At 36.5% G+C, this 16,334-nt stretch overlaps 1 protein-coding gene and 2 long non-coding RNA genes across 3 annotated transcripts; 1 reads left to right on the forward strand and 2 right to left on the reverse strand.

Moving 5' to 3' along the window:
* Positions 1 to 789: 789 nt before the first annotated feature.
* Positions 790 to 10,597, reverse strand: LOC135150639 (uncharacterized). The gene is made up of 2 exons (XR_010288849.1): positions 8,768 to 10,597; positions 790 to 1,156 (listed from the first exon to the last, which is right to left on the reverse strand). It is a non-coding gene; the product is annotated as an uncharacterized LOC135150639 (long non-coding RNA).
* A 99-nt stretch (positions 10,598 to 10,696) lies between these two features.
* LOC135150640 (uncharacterized) lies at positions 10,697 to 11,788 on the reverse strand. Its single transcript, XR_010288850.1, has 2 exons — positions 11,498 to 11,788; positions 10,697 to 11,044 (listed from the first exon to the last, which is right to left on the reverse strand). It is a non-coding gene; the product is annotated as an uncharacterized LOC135150640 (long non-coding RNA).
* A 764-nt stretch (positions 11,789 to 12,552) lies between these two features.
* Positions 12,553 to 16,001, forward strand: LOC108206669 (protein disulfide-isomerase 5-1). The gene is made up of 5 exons (XM_017377049.2): positions 12,553 to 12,807; positions 13,920 to 13,978; positions 14,096 to 14,271; positions 15,391 to 15,494; positions 15,727 to 16,001. Exons 1-4 carry the CDS (start codon positions 12,682 to 12,684, stop codon positions 15,483 to 15,485), a joined length of 456 nt encoding a protein of 151 aa, XP_017232538.1. The 5' UTR covers positions 12,553 to 12,681; the 3' UTR covers positions 15,486 to 15,494; positions 15,727 to 16,001.
* The last annotated feature ends 333 nt before the right edge of the window (positions 16,002 to 16,334 follow it).

A 16,334-nucleotide genomic window follows, 5' to 3' on the forward strand; every position in this document is an offset into this window, starting at 1 on the left:
GAAAGAACAAGACTCAGCCACTCAAACAAATCGCTGCAAGAACAGCCATCAAAAACTCTACAAACAAACGCAGAACTCGACAAAAACTACAGAAACGCAGCGATTCAAAAACAGAAAAAACAGAAAGCATGAACTCGCGACTCGAACTAAACTAACGAATTAAAACTCAGCTACTGAACCTAGTGACTCGAAAACTCAGAATATCGCGAACTCAGCATCATACAAAAGCGAAATCAGAACCCAACTCAGCTTTTAATAAACAGTAATTAGACAACTCGGTGCAAACTCGGCGGCGACTCAGTCATACCAAACAGAACAACAACTTGGTAAATCAACAGTACTAAAACAGGGCATGGCGTCGTAAGTTTAAAATGGAACAGGGGTTTGGGAGTTCATTTTAATGAAAACAGAGGAAGGGTTTGGGGTTTTATGTTTTAAACGAAACAGGGGAGAAGTGGGTTTGTATATAAAACAAGTAATTTAACTTAAGCAAAAGCAGATCTAGTCGAAAAGAACTGGGTTGGATTATTTTAATAACGAAATCAGAGCAAATAATAACTTACTATTCGCACTTTAAAACTATAAATGTAATAATGTAGGAGTTTTAAGTCTAAACCCTAACACAAATTAATTTTGTGCTAGGATTTAGTTTACTACTTCAAAAGATCACAAATCTACACTAATCACAAACTCAATGATTCTTCATTTCCCAAAAGCTTAAAAGCATGGGGTGGTACTTTAGAAGAGTCATTCAACTTGGAGAACATAAATTAAAAAGACAATACAAGATTAAGATAAAAGAGATTTGCATAGAAATTAAAGAGTGTATACAAGCTTGGAAAGGAAATTGGGGCTAGCAAAATGTAAATCTATCTAAGATACTAACTATAGAAATGACTAGGTAGAAAAGGTGGGTAGGTGGCTAGGGTTGCTAGGTTGGTGATTACAAGTAAAAGAAGAGGGGTATTTATAACTAAAGAATTAGGATTTAGGGGTAGGGTGGCTCCATCTTGACCATCCATGTGCCTTGAGTGTTGGGAGAATTGTGGCCATCCATGTGTCCTTTACTTGCCAACCCTTTTTCTTTTTCTTCTTTTCTTTTCATTTTCTTCTTTTTCTTGCATTTTCTCTTCTTTCTTTATTTATCTACAATTTCCTGAAATAAAATAAATAAGCGATTAATACTACGAAAATAAACAAAAAATAGGCACTTAAATATGCAAAAATATGGACTAATCAAACTTCCTCATACCTATCTTTTGCTCGTCCTCGAGTAAAAATCAAAAGAAAAGAAAATAAACTAAGAAAACTAGATGCGATTCCTAGGCTCCTTTTCGTAGGCGTGACGGGTGATTTTAGGTTCACCAACCCGTTAAACTCGTAGACGATCTCTACAAGAGGAGTTTTGTCTCCTAAGGGTTTACAGAAGATATACCCATAAAATCTTCGAGACATTCTAGCAAGTGTCTACTCGACTCTACTCTAATTTCGTTGGTGTTAACAAAAAGTGTTTTTAAGGAAAATACGACTTAAAGACTCATCTACTAATAATCAAGATACAGTTGTCTCTAATCTACTTGAATCGACACAAAAATTTACTAGAAATCCAAGGAGTGTAATGAATTTAAGGCCTTTGATGGATCCTAATCGTCTAATAGCATTTTCTCTTTTTCAACCAATTTTGAACTGACCCAATCTCTATCGAAACAAATATCTAGCCAAACTTCACAAACTCTTATTCTTTTTTTTTTCTTTTTTTTTTCTTTTTTGCATTGACTTTATTTTGTCCGTTTTCTTAGGCAAACAATGTTACCCATGTAGCGAGCTTTGGGTCAGTGACTCCCAAACCAAACGGTCTTAGGGCACTAGGTTTTGAAATCCCCCTACGGACTTAATTGCTCGAGTAACAAAGGCCACAAAACGAGACTAGCCAATCTACTTTTGCCCATTTATCAAAAGATTTTATCTATAAAGAACAATGGGTATTGAAGTAGTTATTCCTTTTCTTTTTTTCTTTTTCTTTTTTTCTATTCTTTTCCCTTTTTTTTATTCGCAAAGGTTCGATTCGACATTGTTTCAACATGTGGGTTCTCTCTCAGGTATCGAATAATATCACTAGACAATCTCTCCATCAAAGGTCTTGTGCAAATGTGTGTGCCATCTTGGAATTACGAGTACAAATCGGTCGATACAAGTTTCAAAAAGACAACATTACTCAACTACGTTCAAATTATCTAAAAGACAAGACACTATATATACTTTTCGAAAACATGCTAAACACCAACTACTCCTAAAGTTCGAGTGAGGGAAAGACAACTTAGCTAAAACATCTCTATTTTTGGAATTTTCTAATTTTTCATTTTTTTAGGGTTTTTCATTTTTTTAAGAATTACACTAAAGCCCTCCCCATACCTAAACCATGCATTGTCCTCAATGTATGCAAAAGAAAGAATTGAAATGAGAGAGTAAAGAGGAAAAATACCTGAATAGGAGATGAAGGGATTTTTATTAACTACTGAAGCAACTTACATGATCAAGGGTCGATGAGGTGGATGACCTCTTCCTCCGAATCAACAGGCAATTCTAAAAATGGTTTAAGGCGTTGACCATTAACTTTAAAAACATTACCATTTTTAGGATCCTGAATTTCAATAGCACCATGAGGAAACACAACTTGAACAATGTAAGGACCGTCCCATCTAGAACGCAACTTACCGGGAAACAAATGAAGCCTAGAATTGTAGAGAAGAACTTTTTGGCCGGGAGAAAAGGATTTTCTCAAAATGGTTTTATCATGAAAGGCCTTGGTTCTTTCTTTGTAAATTTTAGCATTTTCGTAGGCATCATTCCTAAGTTCGTCCAACTCGGTCAATTGTAACTTCCGATGACTACCGGCGGTGGGTAAATCGAAGTTCAATTCTCTAATGGCCCACATGGCCCTATGCTCTAACTCAACCGGCAAATGGCAAGCTTTACCATACACGAGTCTATAAGGAGACATTCCTAAGACGGTCTTAAAGGCGGTCCGATAGGCCCATAAGGCATCTATCAACTTGGTGGACCAATCTTTCCTATTCGAGTTGACCGTCTTTTCTAAGATTTGCTTAATTTGCCGGTTCGAAACCTCTACTTGGCCACTAGTTTGAGGATGATAAGGGGTAGCAAGCCTATGAGTGATGGAGTACTTCTTAAGAAGTGACTCGAATTGACGGTTTTTAAAATGCGTCCCTTGGTCACTAATGATAGCCCTAGGTGTTCCAAATCGAGAAAAGATATTCTCTTTAAGGAATCTAAGGACAACTTTGTTGTCATTGGACCGAGTCGGGATGGCTTCTACCCACTTAGAAACGTAATCTACCGCGAGAAGGATGTAAAGGTGGCCAAACGAACTAGGAAATGGGCCCATGAAATCTATGCCCCATACATCAAAGAGCTCTATAACAAGGATTGGGCTCATAGGCATCATGTTCCTCCTAGTGATTCTTCCTAGATGTTGACACCTACTACAAGCGGAACAATACTCGGCGGCATCCTTAAACAAACTAGGCCAATAAAAACCGCATTGGAGGATTTTAGCGGCGGTCTTTTTTGCACTAAAATGACCTCCACATGCTTGATCGTGACAAAATGAGAGGATGCTATGAAACTCACTATTTGGGACACACCTCCTAATGATTTGGTCGGGACAATGCTTAAAGAGATACGGGTCGTCCCAAAAGAAATGTTTCACTTGAGAAAAGAACTTGGCTTTATCATTTTTGGACCATGTCGAGGGAATGTCACCGGTTGCTAAGTAATTGACTATGTCGGCGAACCAAGGGAGAGTGGAAATCGAGAGAAGGTGATCGTCGGGAAAGGACTCGCTTAAGGGCAAGTCGTTAGTGGACTCAACCACTAATCGAGAGAGATGATCGGCGACGACATTCTCACAACCTTTCTTATCCCTAATCTCTAAATCAAACTCTTGGAGTAACAATACCCATCTAATTAAGCGGGCTTTTGAGTCTTTTTTAGAGAAAAGGTACTTAAGAGCGGCATGGTCGGTGTAAACAATGATTTTGGACCCGATAAGATAAGAGCGAAATTTTTCTAAGGCAAAGACCACGGCTAGAAGCTCCTTCTCGGTGGTAGAGTAATTGAGTTGGGCATCATTCAAGGTCTTACTAGCGTAGTAAATGACGTGAGGTCTCTTATCTATTCGTTGTCCTAAAACCGCTCCTATCGCATAATCGGATGCGTCACACATAAGCTCAAAAGGTTGACTCCAATCGGGAGACTTCATGATTGGGGCCGAAGTCAATTCTCTCTTAAGGTCTTCGAAGGAATGAAAACACTCTCTTGTGAATTCGAATTTGACATCCTTAGCTAGAAGGTTGGTCAAAGGTCGGGCCTTTTTGCTAAAATCTTGAATGAATCTACGATAAAATCCCGCATGTCCAAGGAAAGAACGAATTTCCTTAACGGACTTGGGAGAAGGGAGATTAGCTATTAGGTCAACCTTAGCCTTGTCTACTTCGATCCCTTTTTCAGAAATTTTGTGTCCTAAAACGATTCCCTCTTTAACCATGAAATGACATTTCTCCCAATTTAACACTAAATCTGTTTCCTCACATCTTTTCAACACTCGATCTAGATTGTTAAGGCATTGGTGAAAAGATGGTCCAAAGATGGAAAAATCATCTATGAAGACTTCTAGAAAGTCACCTATCATTTCCGAGAAGATGCTAGTCATGCACCTTTGGAACGTGGACGGGCCCGTGGTTAGGCCGAAAGCTAGACGTCTATAAGCGAAGGTTCCAAAAGGGCAAGTGAAAGTGGTCTTTTCTTGGTCTTCGGGTGCAATCGGGATTTGAAAATATCCCGAGTAACCATCTAAGAAGCAATAAAACGCATGACCCACTAACCTCTCTAGCATTTGATCGATGAAAGGCAAAGGAAAATGATCTTTCCTAGTGACGGCATTAAGCTTCCTAAAGTCTATACACATTCTCCAACCGGATTGGACACGTGTTGGAACTTGCTCATTGTTCTCATTCGTCACTAAAGTAATGCCCGACTTCTTAGGCACTACATGAACGGGACTCACCCACTTACTATCGGAAATGGGATAAATGATCCCATTGTCTAAGCATTTAAGAATTTCTTTCTTAACTACCTCCATCATGGGAGGATTCAACCTCCTTTGAGGTTCTCTCACGGGCTTTGCATCTTCTACCAAATGAATCCTATGTTGGACAATCGCCGGGCTAATTCCTTTAATGTCCGAAATGCTCCACCCTATCGCTCCCTTATGCTTTCTAAGGATTCCTAAAAGTTCTTCCTCTTGTGACGTAGTCAAATTAGAGGCAATGATAACGGGATAAGACTCGTTAGGGCCTAGAAAAGCATACTTAAGAGTGTCGGGAAGAGGTTTGAGTTCTACTTCCGGCGGTTGTGACTCAACGGTTTTCTTTGGTAAAGGCAAATGCTCGGGTTCAACATCACGCTCTTGACTCGTTGTAGGAATGGTGGATTCTAACATTTGGTTGACCTCATGTGTGTAGTCGGAAACATCCCAATCCTCTCCAAAATGTTTTAAGCAAAATTCAAGGGCATCTTTAGGATTCATGAGATCTTGATCAACTATTTCATCAATTAGATTAACGTCCATAGGTTGATCATAGAAATCATCGGATTGTTTCCCTACATGAAAGATGTTGAGGTCGATTGTCATGTTACCAAATGTTAACTTCATTTAGCCGTTCCTACAATTAATCAAAGCGTTGGATGTAGCTAAAAAGGGTCGTCCTAGGATAATGGGAATTTGATTCTTTGGGTTCCTAACCGGCTCGGTCTCTAGGACGACAAAATCTACGGGAAACACAAAGTCACCTACTTTAATTAGCACATCCTCGATCATTCCCTTAGGAATTTTCACGGACCGATCGGCTAATTGAAGTGTGACATTGGTTTGGCGGAGCTCCCCTAAACCTAAAGCTTGGTAGACAGAATATGGAAGGAGATTAACACTAGCCCCTAAATCAAGTAACGCCTTATCCACAAAAGTTTCTCCTATGACACATGAAATTGTAGGACAACCGGGGTCCTTGTATTTCACGGGAATTTGGTTTGAGAGAATCGAACTAATGTGAGAGGTAAGGAAAGCTTTCTTAGGGACATGGTTGGTTCTTTTATGGGTACATAACTCCTTAAGACACTTAGCATATGAAGGAATTTGTTGAATTGCATCTAAAAGGGGTATGTTGACCTTGACTTGCTTAAACACTTCCAAAATCTTCTCCATTTGAGCCGATTGCTTAGGTGAAATAAGTCTTTGTGGGTAAGGGACTCTTGGTTTGTAGACTACTTCACTTTGCAACTCGGGTTCCGGGTTTGGGTCGCTCGACTCCTCACGGGTTTTTGAACTCTCGGGTTTGTCATGAATAATGGTAGTGAAGGGTGGACTTGGATTAGAAGTCGAATCCCCTTTCTTACCGAGGTTCTCACCAACTTGGGTATCAACTTGCTTACCCGACCTAAGAGAAATGACCGAATGCACATTATCCGGGGGTCTTTGATTAAGTGGAAATTTTGGGTTCGGCTCCGGTTGGCTTGGGAACTTGTTCTTTTCTCGTTCACACAACGTGCTCGCTAATTGACTCAATTGGGACTCTAACTTAGAGACGGCTTGCACATTAGAATGCAAAAGTTGCCTATCTTGGGTTAAAGTTTGCATGAAAGTTTGCTGGGATTGGGTCAAATTAGTTTGCGATTTCACTAAGGCCTCTATGCTCTTCTCTAAGGAATTGAGTCTCTTATCAGAATCATTAAAACCGGGAGGATTTAACGGAGCTTGACTCGGGTTTTGATAATTCGGAAAAGAATTGGGGTTGGGCCTAGGGAAATTAGGTTGTGGAGTTTGAAAGTTTTGACCTTGGTTCCACGAGAAATTCGGGTGATTCTTCCACCCGGGGTTGTAAGTTGGTGCAAACGGATCATTTCTAGGCTTGGGTTGGAACATTGCGTTCACTTGCTCAAAATCATGAGATTGTTGGATCTCGGGATGGGGAGCATTATAGTTCGAGAACATAGGCATAGATGAGGGGCCACTATGAGACTCCAAAGCCTCGAGTCTCTTAGTTAGGGTTGCTAATTTGGCATCGGTTGCCACATTGTTTCCTATCGAGTGCAAACCCCTAGAACTAGACGCCTCGATCGACTTTTTAGGTTCCCTAGTAGACTCCCATAACATTGTTTTCTCGGCTAAGTCCTCGAAAAATTCCCACCCTTGATCCTCATCTTTTTCCATGAATTTGCCTTGGCACATAGATTCTAACAAAGCGGTTGTTTGACTATCTAAGGCCTCGTAAACAATCTTACAAAGTCTCCATTTCTCTATTCCATGATGGGGGCATTGTGATAAAAGATTTTTGAAACGATCAAAGAATTTTCAAAATGACTCATTTTCCCTTTGATGGAATTGATTTATCTCATTTGTAATTCGAGTCGTTTTATGGTTTGGAAAATACTTTTTAAGAAACATTACCACAAACCCCTCCCAAGTGGAAATAGAATTGACGGGTAGACTATACAACCATTTTTTAGCATTTTCTTTTAAAGCAAAGTTGATTAGTCTAAGCCGAATGGAATCTTCGCTCAATTGTTGGAGTTTTTGCAAACCGCAAACCTCCTCAAATTCTTGAATGAAAAGATAGGGATCCTCACCTTCACTCCCTAAAAATTTAGGCAACATGCTAATGTGATGTGCCTTAATCTCGAAATTATTCCCATTAACGGGAGGAAGGGTGATGCATGAAGGTTGAGCGGAACGGGACGGGTAACAGCGGTCTTTAAGAGACAACGCCATGTTTACTATCGGTTCGCTAGCTTCTATGGGTTCGGAGTCCGAAGAGGATGAAGAAGGAATTTCGATGATCGGTCTAACTAATCTAGACGATTCGCTCCTAACCCAAGTAGTTCGCATAAACTAGATAGTAAACACGTAGCAAATAAGTGCGAAGAAATAAAACAAACAAAAGAAAGGGTGTAAAAGTGAAAGAAAAACTTAATTCTAGGGTTCCCTAATAAAAGTGAACTAGACCTTGCTCCTAACGTTAAGGACCACCAAAAACTCGATAAATCCAAAATTATTCGGACCGGTCTGGCCAGTTTGGAGCAGGCATTGCCAAGAGGCCAATCTCCGCGCTTAGACACCAAACCTTAATCGGCCAGGTAAGCTTTCGCTTGTCCTAGACACCGAAAAGTCGGAATAATTAAAGATTACCTTATCTTTTAGGTACCTTCCTAGTTGAGCGCGAAATCCTAGGGGCTAACGTCTAATTCAATTTTATTAAAAGGCTAAGGAATGCAAAATGAAGAATTAAGTCGTTGTGGGCCAAGGAAAGAGTGATGAAATCCCTTCCCTTATCTTATGAGTGGTTTTGCCCTTAAGATTTATTTAAAATGATGCACCACACAACGAGATAATTAAAGCGATAAACAACTATGGATGCTTAAACTACGTGTCCTAATCTAGAGAAAGAAAGAAATTAACGTACCTTTGGGTCCTCCAGCGATCACCACAATTAAAGGTACGAAAATTTAAAAACAAAAATTAAAATCTAAATGATGTGCCCTAAGTGTAAAAAATGCATGATGCAACACATATGTAGTTCTAACTAATATTTTTGGATTTTATTATTTTTAATTTTTTTGTGATTTTCAATTTTCAATTTTTTGTGATTTTCTAAATAAAAACGAAAAATAAGAGTGGAGAGATACGGGATACCAAAGCAAGCTTCCAAATCCGAGCAAAATTTGTTCACTTTACTCCATGAATCCCGACTATTCCTTCTCGAAATAAAGAACAAAAAAAAATAGTGAGAAAACAAGCTAATCCGAAAGATTAAAAATAAAGGTGCGAAAAATTAATTTTAATCCCCGGCAGCGGCGCCAAAAACTTGATGTGCTAGAAATAAAACTTTTAAATCGCAAGCGCACGATCACCGTTTTAATATTTAAGATTCGTCCACAGAGATTAAAATTATTTTCGCAACCTATTATTATTAACCTAGGCGGATGAGAACCATATTTTTAGAATTTCGGGTTTATTAGCTAATTAATGAGCAGGAGAAATTGACTACTAATTCGAATACAACCAATTAAACTAGAAATTAACTAAAATTAAACTCGCAAATACAAGACTTAAAAGTTACAAATAATTAAGAAAGTTTCTGCATGATATCTCTAAAAGCTAAGCTAGCCTATAACATATTATTATCAACAGAAGATAACCACGTTGACTACCCAGCCATTTAGTTAATCTAAAAGAAATATAAAAGGAAATAAACTAGGCACATGTACTAAATACACTCACAAAAACAATTCCTACACCAGGCTAAACGCGGGGTCACTGAACCTAGTAAACTAACATGACGCTACAAAGGAAATAAAAGAAAACTACAGAAAGTTATACTCCACTGCTAGACTTAAAAATAAAAGAAACGAAGCAAGCCAACAACTCGAAAAACATGAACTAATCAAAACAACTCGGTAAAAGAACATGGACTCGAAAACAGACTCGAATGGAAACCCAGCAGCAAGACTCAATACTGGACTCAATTACTAAAAAGTCTAAAACAAAGAAACACAGCAACAACTCGCAGAATGAAAGAAACTACTCAATACAAAACCCAGAACTCGGCGATAAACAACTCTAACACAGAACAACGCAGCCACAACGAAAAGGACTCGGAAGATGACTCAACTGACTCGGAATAATCGAACAAACACAACTACAACTCAGCTAATCAGAACCCAAGCAGAGAAGACTCAAAATTCCAAATCAAACAAAACAAAGCCTACACTAAACTGGGAACTCAGCACAGCAACAACGCAAACTTAAAACTCGGAACTCGACCCTGGTATTGAAAGAACAAGACTCAGCCACTCAAACAAATCGCTGCAAGAACAGCCATCAAAAACTCTACAAACAAACGCAGAACTCGACAAAAACTACAGAAACGCAGCGATTCAAAAACAGAAAAAACAGAAAGCATGAACTCGCGACTCGAACTAAACTAACGAATTAAAACTCAGCTACTGAACCTAGTGACTCGAAAACTCAGAATATCGCGAACTCAGCATCATACAAAAGCGAAATCAGAACCCAACTCAGCTTTTAATAAACAGTAATTAGACAACTCGGTGCAAACTCGGCGGCGACTCAGTCATACCAAACAGAACAACAACTTGGTAAATCAACAGTACTAAAACAGGGCATGGCGTCGTAAGTTTAAAATGGAACAGGGGTTTGGGAGTTCATTTTAATGAAAACAGAGGAAGGGTTTGGGGTTTTATGTTTTAAACGAAACAGGGGAGAAGTGGGTTTGTATATAAAACAAGTAATTTAACTTAAGCAAAAGCAGATCTAGTCGAAAAGAACTGGGTTGGATTATTTTAATAACGAAATCAGAGCAAATAATAACTTACTATTCGCACTTTAAAACTATAAATGTAATAATGTAGGAGTTTTAAGTCTAAACCCTAACACAAATTAATTTTGTGCTAGGATTTAGTTTACTACTTCAAAAGATCACAAATCTACACTAATCACAAACTCAATGATTCTTCATTTCCCAAAAGCTTAAAAGCATGGGGTGGTACTTTAGAAGAGTCATTCAACTTGGAGAACATAAATTAAAAAGACAATACAAGATTAAGATAAAAGAGATTTGCATAGAAATTAAAGAGTGTATACAAGCTTGGAAAGGAAATTGGGGCTAGCAAAATGTAAATCTATCTAAGATACTAACTATAGAAATGACTAGGTAGAAAAGGTGGGTAGGTGGCTAGGGTTGCTAGGTTGGTGATTACAAGTAAAAGAAGAGGGGTATTTATAACTAAAGAATTAGGGTTTAGGGGTAGGGTGGCTCCATCTTGACCATCCATGTGCCTTGAGTGTTGGGAGAATTGTGGCCATCCATGTGTCCTTTACTTGCCAACCCTTTTTCTTTTTCTTCTTTTTCTTGCATTTTCTCTTCTTTCTTTATTTATCTACAATTTCCTGAAATAAAATAAATAAGCGATTAATACTACGAAAATAAACAAAAAATAGGCACTTAAATATGCAAAAATATGGACTAATCATGCACTGCGTCTCGTGTGACCTTGTTGTCCACATTTTCCACACGTTTTACCAGTCTGTGAGTTATCCATTTCCGTGCGAATTCTTTGACTTTGACCTTTGTTGTGCCTTTTCTTCCTCTTCTTCCTCAAATCCTCATTAGGTACGAGCATTCCATACCTCTTAGAGTAACACGAATTCTCCATGGACAGTCATCTACTACACATTTTCCTTCATATAACGTTGGAGTACTTTTTACCACACGGTAATTTCTAGACTCCCTTATGTGGTCCGACTTAATTGAATCGATAGCAGATTGTTTATCTTCAAAACACTGACCTTGAAAAATACTACTACCAACAGGATTAACACTAGAGGCACTAGAAAAATCACCTGAATTATCAGTGACATTGTTGTAGGTAAAAGCCTCCGTTGAAAACCATGGGGCAGTAGGTACATGTGTGCTGACTGCTGTGCTTGGATTGTCTCCTTCTTCACCTTCAGAACTTGCTGAATCTGAATTGGGATTGTCTCCATCTTCACCATCAGTTTCATCACTCTCGGACTCGTGTGGAGAGATTAAATGATCAGCTTCACTTAAATTAAACACTGCATTTGTTCTCGCCATCAAATCTAGAAAACTCTCATTATCCATTTGCAAATTTACTTGTTTTGTTTTTCTATGATTTGTTTGCTGCAGATTGGTTTGTATATATAGGCATTTTAGAGATAGGATAAGGGTTATTTTGTTCAGTGTTTTGATTGGTTGTCAAGATTACATGCATATCAACCACTACTTTTTTAAATTTTAAAGATAAAACATTATCTCAATATCTTCATTTCTATTGGCTGTCTAGATTTTATGTTTGATCATATCTGATATCAATAATGTAGTGGGGTCTATTTCAAAAAATATAATGTGTTGGGGCTTATTTTTAGTCATTTTCGGACCTTAAAATACTATAACTACACATTATATTTTTTCGAGATTTTTAGTTTGTTCCAAAGTAGAACGTTAATGTTTGAATACCGAAGAAAAAATATGAAAAAAATATATTTCAAACCATGTTTTTTAAAGCTCTCAATATGCCTTCAAAAATAAGTTTTTTAAATTGCTCAAACAATAAATATGCGAAACAAAATAGAAAAAAAAATATAATGTATATTATATTCAAGCAAGTATTTATCAATTATTGTAATTTTAATATTTTAATTTATTATTGAAAATATAATATTAAAATATTAATTCAGTAAATATATATATATTAATAATATTGTATATTTATAATTATAATCAAATATTAGAATATGAAAAAACTAGGTTAGTTTGGGAAGAGTTGAAAAAAGTAGGTCATTTTGGGAAGAATTGAACAAAGTAGGTTAGTTTGGGAAACTGAACAGAGAACTAGGCTATACAGGAAAAGGCTTCGCAGGATCTATGTGCGCAATTCTATTTAATTAATTAAATTCATAGTATATCCTAAGAACTTTTGAGCCCTAATTGAACTTTTTATGCCCAAAACTCAAAGGAGTTCCAAGTTCTGTTAAGTTATACTATCAAAAAGTAATAAACCCCAATGGCTATGTTTGCGATGAGAAGCCACCTTACAAATATACTGATAATTGTTGTTATTTCGTTAATTTTCATCTCCAATAGCAAAGCTGAGGTTCTTGAGTTAACCCCTGAAACCTTTACTGACAAGGTAACACCTTTACTTGTTCTTTGTATCTATCTCTATGTTTTCTGTGTAATTGGGAATCTCAGATCTGTTGTTTCGTTGAATTTGTTTTTCTGCACTATTTTTGTTGTTGTTGTTGTTGTGATTTTATCTGTAAGTGTTTGGATTAGTCTTGCTGATGATTATTGCTATTGCGTTACTGAATTTTGCAGTGCTGATTATTTTTGATTTCACAATCTGGCTCATTTCGGTTTTTCTTTGCTTTGATTTTTTCAAAGATGCCCTTTTGGTTTAGATGTGTTTGTTGAGTTGGGAGATTATTGAATCTCATTTTACATTAAAAGTTTGGTATATTTGGTCACTTTTCCGATGAACTAAGAAACTAATGGTATTTGGACCATGAGATTATATTAAAGGATCAAGTATGATAAATGAGATTGTACCATGATTTTTATAATCGTATCTGACTGAAATGAAATGATGTATAGAATTTATATATAGTTGATAAAATAAAGTTTGTAACTTTAGACCAGTCTATGGAGAAGGATTACATGAATAGAAGGATTACATGAATTGTGTGTTGCGTAATATGTTTAGAGAATCCGCTTCGTAAAGTATGATTGTAACAGTTTATGGTGTTTTAAATGCTGAAAAGTTTTTGTTTTTTGTTTTTAATTTTCCAGTGTTTTGGCGTTACTTTCTAGTTATTACTCCCTCTATCCCCCTAGGTAGTTTACCTTGGGGGACGAGAGTTTGACACGCATTATAATGCTCCTAGAAAACATAGTTCCGTAACTTCCCTCTATCCCCCTAGGTAGTTTACCTTGGGGGACGAGAGTTTGACACACATTATAATGCTCCTAGAAAACATAGTTCCGTAACTTATTTTTTAATTTTTTTTCTTTTGAATAAAAATTTGACGTTTGAATGTTTATATACAAAAAAAAAATCTCAAAAATAAGTTACGGAACTATGTTATATAAGGAAGGGCCTTAAAATGCGCGTTGAACAGTGAAAAAAACTGTAAAGAAATGAGAGGGACGGAGGGAGTAAATGTTTAGGTATATTTCGGTAAGAAAAAAAAAAGTTAAGGTATTATCTTGTGTCCTGAATCTTTAATGTCCCTCTTTTCATAGGTGAACGAGAAAGATACAGCGTGGTTTGTAAAATTTTGTGTTCCTTGGTGCAAGCATTGGTATGACTTCATGTGCTTTTAGTCTTATACCATTATACCATTATTTCTTTGTGTTTTATCTCAATTTTGTGTGTTGTCTTTGAGTTGTCTGTATTGCAATTGTTAAAATTATTTCAGCAAGAGCTTGGGCACATTATGGGAGGACCTGGGGAAAGAAATGGAAGGAGCAGACGAGATAGAGATCGGCCAAGTTGACTGTGGCACAGCCAAGACTGTTTGTTCTAAAGTCGACATTCACTCATATCCTACATTCAAGCTCTTTTACAATGGAGAGGAAGTCATAAGATATCAAGGTTTACTATTTACTGAATTAGTACTTGTACCAATATTGCTGTGTGGTGTTTCTAAAATATTAAAATTTTAACACCAAAGATAACCAAGATTGCAAGGCCTTGATTTGAAGGGTGTTTCCATCCTCATTTTCTATCTACATCAAGTGATTGACATACAAGTTTACTCACAAATGACTTTAAGAACTCCTCTCTAATTTGGAATGAACCCCCTTCTGTTTGAAAATGTACATGAAATGTATACGAAGAGCATTAAGTATAGATATTAGATACAAATGATAGTGATGTTTAGAGAAAAATATTTTGCTGGATATGGAGTTAGTAGTTCTAAAATTGTGGAATTAAATGTATATTATATAGAAATAAGTAACAATAGATGCAACTGAAAACCATTCCAACGGTCAAAATAATTTTTTTTTCTTTTAGATTTGTCACTGTCGATGTGCGGCATCTGTATGGCAGTTTAGCATAGATGTGGGAGTTAAAAAAGTACAAGCTATGTTGACCACATAAGCATTGTTATTGTTAGTAAATTGGTTTTTGAATCATCAACTATGTTGTTGATAATAATAATAATATTAATGATGATGATGATGATAATATTAATAATAATGATAATAATAATAATAATAATATTATTATTATTATTATTACTATTATTAATTACTATTATTAATTATTAATGTGGTCGTGGTTGTTTGTTGTTTTGTCTTGAGATTAGAAGTAATAGTTGTGTCAGTAACTTGCACGTTTTAACAACTAGCAACTCCACATGTCTAAAGCAAGATGGTGTCCAAATACCAGATTATGAAAAAGAATTTCTGACAAGCTGGTTTTAATACTTCATTTTGATAGAATTTGAGGTTTCTATGCTTACTTTCAATACATTAGGTTGGGAAATATAGTACAGCATTCTCTTTTTATAAGAAAATACCATCACTAAAGCTAAATGGAATTTGAAAAAACTTTTCTCTTTTCTACTCTGTTTTAAAATGTCTTGCGCTGAACACTTTTCAGTCTAGTTTATACAGTTCGTTGGTCTTGTATATGCTACTTTATGTGTCTGGAATATTTTGTATATTATGTTCTTACATTTTTTGATATATTTTGCCTAATGATCAGGACCGAGGGATGTAGAGGCACTAAAGACGTTTGTTTTGGAAGAAACAGAAAAGGCAGCAGCAAAAGCTCATCTTGAGGAAGATAAAGAATTATAAATCTCTCAGGTACAACAAATATGTCCTTATAGGAACCTCTTGAATACTGGTAGTTGGGAACAGAGTGTGTGTGCGTGTGGGACAAGGAGTTACTAACCCTGGTTCCGTTAAGATCTTTATACATGAGGATTGCAGTTCTGAAACATAGTACAGTTCAAAGCTTATTGTTTGATGTAATAAATACCCATATAATTCTTTTTATTTCTTATTCATCTTCAAGTTTTGTGGTGGAAACATGCAGTTTTTTTACTTTAAAGTGCACACGGAATCAACTTCAGTGAGATTATAGTAGTCTTGACGGAAGGACTGCAGAAAAGGGCAGTCAGTAGATCAACAACTTCAAAGTTCACAGATCTTGTGGGTGTTCCTTTAAATAGTTTTTCTTATGATATAATTTTGGGTTGTACTTTTTTTCTTTTTTTTGAAAGCAATTTCGGGTTGTACTTAAAAGTAGAAACAGCTAGCTTACCTTCATGTAATTTATTTCCTTCATATTATTTGACATTAGTTCAATGATCTTATCTTCTTGAGCACCATAAATTGATCTTTCGGTTATATGACATATTATTAGCATTTGGATAGTTAGTGAGAATGAGAATCAGGGATGAGAATGACAAGTATTGGAATGGCTGTCACAAAAATGTGGGAGGAATGATTTAACCATCAAGTGGGAATCAAGTTCTCATTACAAATAACAAAATTGCTAAACTAATATATGAATACGAGGTTTCGATTCCTGCTAACGGGGTTTATTTAATCATGAACCAAATGTCCTCTGAAGTGCTTGTGTAATATCGTTGTCAGGAGACTACAAAGCTGAATATGTTCGTTACTTAATTATACAATCTT

The sequence above is a fragment of the Daucus carota genome, chromosome 2 (assembly GCF_001625215.2).
Source record: "Daucus carota subsp. sativus chromosome 2, DH1 v3.0, whole genome shotgun sequence".
Taxonomy (NCBI): domain Eukaryota; kingdom Viridiplantae; phylum Streptophyta; class Magnoliopsida; order Apiales; family Apiaceae; genus Daucus; species Daucus carota.